The 9,095-nt window shown below is 35.4% G+C and overlaps 1 protein-coding gene across 1 annotated transcript in view; it reads left to right on the forward strand.

Annotated features, from left to right (window-relative positions):
- Positions 1 to 7,512, forward strand: part of LOC140843441 (uncharacterized) — a 220,843-nt gene extending 213,331 nt beyond the window's left edge. The window contains exon 6 of the mRNA XM_073213066.1: positions 7,409 to 7,512. Within this exon, the coding sequence (XP_073069167.1) occupies positions 7,409 to 7,493 (85 nt within the window). The 3' untranslated portion in view covers positions 7,494 to 7,512. The remainder of the gene's footprint in view (positions 1 to 7,408) is intronic.
- Positions 7,513 to 9,095: the final 1,583 nt, after the last annotated feature.

Raw genomic sequence — 9,095 nt, forward strand, 5'->3', positions numbered from 1 at the left:
CACAGATTTCAACAATAGTAACTTTACCAAATGTGAGGCCATCCAGTAGTCAGGGGGATAACAAAATGTCAGGTTTCAACATACAAGTGAACATGTGTTCTTGACTAATTATTGCTTAGTGATTGCTTAATTATTCTGCACTTACCAAGGTAATCATCTAGCTGGTTAATAAGTGGTGGTCGGTTTTTTGGGGGGTGGGGTTTGTACACATCTATCAAACTGTTTTCAAAACCTTTCCTATTAGATTTCTTTTCTGTCAGTTTCCCACAGACTATCTCCAGTTCTGCTCTTGTCTTTTATTACTTTTCCATTAAATTGGAAAAAGACACATAAATTGGCTGTGGCAAATGAATACCTGCTTTTTTTCTCTCCTCAAGGCCAAGATAGTTTACTAGCACACTCATTACCTTTTTTTGTTTTTTTAGTAAAACCCATAGTACCAAAAAAAAAAGGAAAAGGAAAAGAAAAGTAGAGCCCTTCCCACTCTGATTTCTGACAGTTGCCCAGTGACATTCTCTCTTTATTATACAGTGACAGATGATTGAATTGAAAGGACTGCCTTTAGTCTTGTACCCTGGCTTTCTGCCATAAAATCTATCTTATCTTTTCTAACAGATGTCCAGGCTTTGTCAGCATCACATCAGTACACACTGTGTTTCTATGTCACTTTTTATATTCTCTCTATGGATCTTCTTTCAGTGTGGTTCTTGACTTTAGTTTGGGACAGGAAAAAGGTTGCTGGAAGATAACAGATAAAGCAGAAAGAGGTGCAGAGAATTAGATTCTTTATTTTTGTGACACTTTAAACAAATGTCATCTATTTCGGATTTTGAATATAAATGACAGTGTACATTTATTGAGTCCTTTCTACATTCCAGTTTTTACACTAAAACCATTACACTTATTTCACATTAATCTTCACAACAAGATGAAGAGTAGCAGTGGTAGAGACCTAACTAGTTGTCCCCCAGAACAGATTCCCCGTGTTTCCCTTCTCTGCCTTTAGTAACAGGAACCACCTGTAGCTGGACACATGACCATCCAGTGAAAGACTGACATTTCCCAGCTTCCCTCACAGCTACTATGGCCTGCTACTCCTGATTGACTGACTTCTCCTGACTGACTGAATTCTTACCAATGGAGCAAAAGTAGGTGTGGTATGTGCAGATTTTGGGTCAGTGGTTAAAAGGAAAGTGATGACTTTTCCTTTTATCACTTGCTGCCTAGTAAATCACCCCAAAATTCAGTTGGTTACTCATAATTCTGCAGCTTGGCCCTTTGAGCTGGGATCAGCTAATAGAGTCTTCTGGCACTGTCTGAACTTATGCATCTGTGATTAGCTGTCAGGTTAGTTGTTGGCAGGCCATAGCTGAGGCAGTGAGGATGCTTGGGCTCCATGCCTTTCTTCACCCCCCGGGCTTGCTTACACAGTGGCTGTCAGGGACCCAAGGGAGCAAGTATAAGGATACTGAGATCTAGATTCAGGACTTACATATTTTTTTTCAGTGTGGTCTGTTGGTTAGAATAAGTTATAAGGCACTCATGACTTCAAGGAGTGGGCAAGGAATAAATTACTTTGTGGGAGTTACTGCAGAGTTACCTTGTGAAGAGGCACAGATACAGGGAAGAGTAGAGAAAGGTCATCATCTTTGTAATGTACGTTACCTCCTCTTCCTTTGTTCACATTTCCTCTGGCTGGTACATGTACATGATAATGAGCTTGAGCAGCATCTTTTGACTAAAATATGAAAGCTGTATGTTGAGGATGGCACAGCAGAGAATGAGTCCTGTACCTGGCACCAAAAAGCTGCTATATTATGCTCAGTATGTCATTTGAGAAATTAACTATCTTGAGTCAATATTATTTCAGAGGATGTGCTATGCAACTGAGCTGTAAACCAAACTATTACTGTACCCATTTTACAGATGGAAGAACTGAGCTTTACAGAGACTCAGAAACTTGTTCAAAGTTACCCAGCATATAAATAGGAGTGGTACCATTTAAGCCATTTAAGCCCTGTTTTGTCAGATTCTAGGGATCATGTGTTTAGCAGCCTACTGCATTTGTATATTGCTACAGTATTAACTTTTACTTATCTACTGAGAATACAACTTGGAAGATCTGTTTTTCATCTTCAGTAGGAAATGGTTTCTCTCAGATAAGTACACTAAATTTAAGGTCTCAACCAATCATTTGTAGTTTAAAATATATTTGTCCCTGTGAAATTGAAGAAAAAGATACATATATTGGATATTATCCATCTTTAAGCATGTAAACATTAGTGCTTTGACCAGTCAGCTTCTGTACTTTACCCTTCAGGAGTTTATGTTGGCTAATCAAAGCCAAACTTGAATGATTAGTGACTGAAAGAGAAATTATTCAAAAGGTCAAATAATATTTGGTGCTGTCATAATTGACATCTCAAGCTGGGTGTGACAAGAGACAGAAAGGCTTTGCCTTTATTTACTTTTTTGGAGAGAAATTTCAAAATATATACAAAATGGCATAAGTATGGAAGTTAAACTCAGACATTATAGATATCGATAGTTATAGTCAACATAAATATATAGAAATTGAATCATCCTTGGTTTATATCTGTAATAGCATATTCCATTCCTCTGAGTTTGAGACTAATTATTTTGGGGGCTTGTATAGGAAGGTGTTGAAATTTGGAATGAAAGGTGACTGTTCGTTGAGGTTTGATATTTTTCTGGGTAACAGATAAAGGAAATTGTGATCTAAGGAGACTCTCCACCATCACTTTGCTTCCTTATACCTTGGGCCACTGCATTGTTACTTTGGTTTGCTCTAAGGACTTAAAACTAGATAGTTCTATATTCAAGTGAAGGTTTTTCTTTGTCAGGTTATTAGAGGGAAAAAAACACTCAATGCTGCCTGTGTAGAGAGCTGAGAATACCCTACAATTTCTTTCAATCCTTGGTGTACATGATTAGCTAGAATAACCTCACTGAACTGAATTATCCTTCCATGGTATGGTTCAGTGAATGCCATTATATTTCAGCACAGCTTGAGTGATTTTTAATGCCAAAAACATCAGCAAGAAATACAAATGTTACAAAAATATTGAAACAATACCATAAAAAAGCCCAGGATCATAAATACTTTACTTTGCAAGGTCTCAGAGGTCAAAATAGCAATACCATGGAAAATTTAAATGCTCTCTGTGCGAGTGCTTTTCGGGGAACATACACACATACACACACACACACACATACAACAGTGTTTTACTACTGAAATGCACAAACCATTTTCCAGCTGTATTTTAGGCTGATTATCAAAGAAACAATTACCGTTTTTTTAGGAGGAAAAAAAATTTAGGAAGTTATTCATATGTCTGTTTCTTTTTTGGCCTTAATTACAATCTAATTAAAGCAGAATTATAGCCTGTGAAAAAGAGAGATGACTTTTATATGAATTACATCCTAAACCACACAAAGGAACATGGAGTAGGGATAGAAGTGGCTGAGGATTTGGACTTCGATGGTTAAAGTATCAAATACCATTGCCTAAGAATAGAGGTTTTGAATCTGAGAACTCCCCTTTCAGTGGAGTGCTTTTTGAGAAACTGTGCGACAGGTGTATGTAAAGTGAGTTAGGAGAAAAGAAAAACACTACCACCTTGCAAGACCTATGCACAGAGCTATACGAAGTTGATTATTATTCTTTCTTTCTTACTCAGGTGTATGCTAGTTCCTCATGCATCTGCCCACCATTGGTCAAGTTCTTTCTGCTGCTTTCCTGGGTGATATGTCAGCTTTAAGCCAGTGAATTAATGGAAAAAGATTCCAACCTCATATTTCTAATAAAGAGACAGGGCCCAGATGCTTGGAAATAGCATTTTAACAAAGAAGGATGGCTCTGTGTTATCATCTAGGGAATCTCATTTTTTTAGAGCATTCACTCTTCTGTCAAGGCTCTTTCTCTTCATCTCTTCACATATTGGCTTGGGCTTCTCATGTTTCACATGTATTGTAGGTAGCTTGCTTAGTAGAACTATAGTGCTTTCCATCATTTTTATTAGTTTCATTTAAAAAAATATATATAAAAGAGTCCCAAGCAGTCCTACCTTTGTGGCCAATTGATTTTAGACAAAGTAGCAAAGGAAGTTCAGTGGAGAAGGGAGAGTCTTCTCAAAAAATGGGGCTGAAACAATAGTGTCTGCATGTACAAAAAATGAACTTAGAGTCATGTATTACATCTTACATATTAGTGCAAAAAATGAACTTAGACCCATGTATTGCATCTTACATAGTAACTTATAATGTTTCTTAGACCTGAATATAAAACCGAAGATCATAAAACTTTTAGAAGAAAATACAGGGGAAAATCCTTATGATCTTGGATCAGGCAGATGTTTCTTAGATGTGACATTAAAACACAATCATAAAAGAAAACATGATAATTGGACTTCCTCAAAATTAAAAGCATCTGCTCTGTGAAAGACACTATTAAGAGAATGAAAAATTGTGGGTTAAGAGAAATCTTTGCAAAACATATACTTTACAAAGGATGTGTATTCGATTATACAAAGAACTTTTAAAACGCGGTAATAGGAAAACAGCCCATTTCAATATGTGGGCAGAGGTTTTACAGAGGCATTTCACGAAAGAAGATAAATGGATGGCAAAAAGGACATGTAAAGGAGTTCAGAATCATTAGTCATTAGGGAAAGGCAAATTAAAACTACATTGTGATGCTGCATAGGTATTAAAATGGGTTAAAAAATCAAAAATGACAAAACTCAGTGCTTGTGAGGATACAGAGAGCAATTGAACCTTTCACACGTTGCTGGTGGGAATGCAAAATGGCACAGGCACTTGGAAAACAGCTTACTTATATAGTTAAAACAGTTACTTATATAGTTTAAAAACATACTTAGTATATGGCCTAGCAATCTCACTCCAAAATACTTATTAAGAAAAAGTAAAACTTGTGTTCTCCCACAAAATTTTATGTAGTATTTATAGTGGCTTTATTAATGTTTGACAAAATCTGGAAATAATCCAGTATCTTTAAACTGGTGAATGGATAAACTGTGTGGTGCGTCCATACAATGGGAAACTACTCAGCAATAAAAACAAATGAACTCTTGACACAGGTATGTACGAACACACATTGTATGTGAAGGACGCTCCTGTGCATTAAGCTAAGTGAAAGAAGGCAGACTCAAAAGACTGCAAACTGTATTATTTCACTAATTCTACATTCTGGAAAAGTTAAGACTATGGGGACAGAAAACTTGTTGCCAATGGCCAGAGGGTGGAGAAGGGTGGCAATGGGAGTGATTAAAAGGGACACAAAGAAAAATCTGTGGGTAGTAGAACTGAACTATATTTTGATTGTCATGATAATTATATAACTGAATATTTTTTCAAATTCATACAGCTTACACTAAAAAAGATCTAATTTTACAACATGTAAATTGTATTAGACCCTTGGACAACACAGGTTTGAATGGTATGGGTGCACTTATACACATATTTTTTTCAATAAATCTTTTGGAAAAGTTTTTGGAGAGGTGTGACAATTTGAAAAACATTTTTTTCTCTAGCTTTATCATAAGAATACAGAATATGATATAACTTACACAATGTGTTTGTTAGTGGTTGGTCTTCAGGTCAGCAGTCAGCTTGTAGGTAGGCAGGATTTTAGGGAGTCAAAAGTTTACATATATATACAAATTTTTTACTGTAGAATTAGTGCCCTTTTCATCCTTTCATTGTTGGAATCAACTATTTAACGCAAAGTATATCAGACAATTTGTTGAATTGATAGTAGTGTTGTCATGGTAATAAAGTCTTGAGTCTATTATAATTTGTATTTTACCAGATCATTAATAGATATGGATTGTACTCATTAAATACCTTTTTCTGGGCCAATTCTGTGTTTGCTAATATGTGTTTTGAGGGTGGATGTGTTGAGGCATGAAAAATAGGCAGAGAATATAATAGCAATCATTTCTTCTCTTTTTTCCTATATGGTATGTTTTATGTGTACAAAGACAATTTAGGTCGTCACTTTAATTCTCAGAAGCTAAGATTCAACATATATCCATACTCGCCTGCATGTACGTGTGCACACACACACAAACAGAGTAGAATCCTGATTTCCTTTCCAACATCATCTCCTATTTCTCTCATTTATCCTCTTGCAGTACTAGTAACTCAGAAAGCCCCTAATGGGCCTTACATCCAATGCCTGTATATCTTTTTCCTCTTGGAGGACTGTCTGGAATAACCTGGCTCTGCTCACCTGCCTGGCAAGCTCTTCCTCATGTTTCAAGCTCTAAGCCAAGCTTTCTCACCTCACTGAAGCTCACTGACCCCTCAAGTCAGTGCCTGATCACCTTTGTTCTAGTCTTTGGCCCTTTGTTCATTCTTCACTGAAGGACATGCATGTGACTATTTGATTCCATGTTTTTCTTTCTTAGCATACAGTGAATTGTTAGAGAAGCTCTTAGTTTTATACAATTTTATATCTCCTCAGTTCTATACAATTTTATATCTCCTCAGTTCTTAGCATAGTGCACAATATATAGTGAGTTCTCTTAGTTTATTTTCCTTGAGTGATCAAAAGAACAAAAGCATATTTTCATAGAAAAATATAAATATAAAAATGTTTGCTAGTTGTATTACATTTGTGTCTTTTTAATATTTGCTTCCAAATTGAATTGTAAATATATAAACTCAGACTCATATTCTCTCACATGCTTTCAAAAAATGCAGGATGTAATTTGCTAAACATGCATTCTTTAATTATTAATACCATATAATCTTCACATAAAACAAAAAAGCAAAACAGAAAAGTGAAATAGCCACTTCTCAATAGGCTTGGATTCCCTGATGTCTTTCCAGAGTTGGAATATTACCTTTGCTTTAGCTTAAGATGACAAGGATAAGAATCTGTTGCTCAGAAGTAATCCTCTTTTTGCAGTGTCAGAACTTGACCATCAGACTTTTGGACAGTATACGCAGTCAAATGACATCTTTATTCATTTGTGTGCAGTAAGAAAAATCTAGAAAAAGCAAGAGATGTAGTTATTTACAATCCCATGTGAAACATGGACTTTGTTTCATGGCTATATCATTATATTATGCTTGGGAACAAAAAGGAGTTCAACATCCATATTTGATTTGTGGCCAAGGTTCATGAGTGTACAAAGAGGTTGACAGCCCTTGACTGGTGGTCATTACTAATTTAATAAGCATTCTTCAAAGCTCTTGCAAATACAAAGGAATATGAAGTTACATGTGTAATATGCAACGTGCGCAAAATACTTAATTCTATTCACTCTGAAACCTAGAGGACAGTTATTAAAATTATATGGTGCAAATTAAAATTTAAGATTAAAATACAAGATCAAAAGAATTTTTTTCTTTTCCTCAGCACTGTTAAGGATCAGCTTTTTGAAGAGAGAAACTCAGTGTTCAATGTCATGTCCTTTCCCTCTGGAGACCCAGATTACAGCTAATCAGAAGTGAGCAGAGAAACATATCTTTCTGTATGTTTTTCAAGTGAGAACACTTTTTCTTATTTTTAATATATAATGTAATTGTAGTTACAGTGTAGAAAATATAAGTCAAATAAGATTGTAGACAATTATGGAGAAGAAAATGTGATCTGAGAAAAGATAAAATTTGTGTCAATGACATTTTTACAACTCTGAGGAAGTGCATCATTTTAATATGTAATAAACACGTGCAACATGAGTAAATGCAGACTCACACACAAATTCACCTCCACTCTCATCTGCATATGATTTTAGAAATGCACTAATCGTTTTTTTTTTTGTGAGACTTTGTAAATGGTCCAGAAGCATATAATTTGAGTTATGAGGAGTGATTGAAACAATTAACAGCAAATCTCTTTAGCTAGTGGTAGTGCATTTACATTCCCAGACCTGGCTATATCTCATATTATAATTGGGGTGTTAGACACAACCCAGAATAGAATGTCTCTTGTGAGTGAAAAAACTTAAATCTCTACTGGGTCATTTCTTTGGCCACTATACAGGAAAGATAAATATATCTATATGGTGTGGAATTTCTCACATATAGAAATTTCAGCAACAACGTAAATGTACTCAGAGGGCACAAAGCTTCTAAAACTTGCCGTGTTTAAAATTTAGTGCTAGTCAAAAACTTATTTCATCAACGGAAAGGGGTAATCATAATAACTAAAACAATTCTCCTGTAATTGTAAAACCTTACTTTTCTGAATGCTCAAATATTTGGAACGTTCTATATTAAAGTTTTGAGAACAGCATATGATAAACACGGATGTGGGTAACTTCCTTAAAACATAACTTGCCAACCCTTAAGCAGGGCATAAGTTCTTGCCTTCACCATTATCCCTCTATTTGTTAAACAACAAAGAATTTTGAAAGTCTAGAGTTTACTGGCACTGCACGTGGCTTTAATTTTGTAAACATTTGGTGACTCTATAATTTATTATCTAAACCAGAATACTTTTGAGGGTAAAGGTGGGTTTATTAATATACTTACCCAGAAAATAGGCATAAACCAGGTGTATAATAGGCAAACTAGGATGTATGGTTTCCCTATGAATGAATAAAGATTATTGTTATGCAGGTGAGCCTGAAGCACTGCACCACCCTGAAATGCTTTATATAAAAATATTACATTTAGTGTAAGTGATAGTTTATCACATGGTAAGGCAGTTTTTGCACAGTGGTGATAAATCTTCTCTGGAATCTTGGTTCAAATTCCAACATGGAACCAAATTGCCAGTTGTGGAACCATGGAGAATTCTAGCCCTACCAAGCCTCAGGATCAGCACTTGTATTCTGGAGGTAATAAGATTATGTACATAGTGGTAAGTTTCTATAAGAACATATCAAGAAATCCATGAAAGGTGCCTGGCACAAAATCTGCCACCCAGACAAATGTTCAATAGATAGCTATTAATGTAGTATGAATTCAGTCCAATATGAACTCAGGTCAACTGATTGAGATGAGAATTAACAAGCTATTCTCACTGTAACTATCTAATCAAGCCTAGTGTCTAGAAAGTAGTAGATGCTTAATAAATTCTTGTTGAATGAAAGAATGAA

This window comes from Manis javanica, chromosome 1, assembly GCF_040802235.1.
Source record: "Manis javanica isolate MJ-LG chromosome 1, MJ_LKY, whole genome shotgun sequence".
Taxonomy (NCBI): Eukaryota; Metazoa; Chordata; class Mammalia; order Pholidota; family Manidae; genus Manis; species Manis javanica.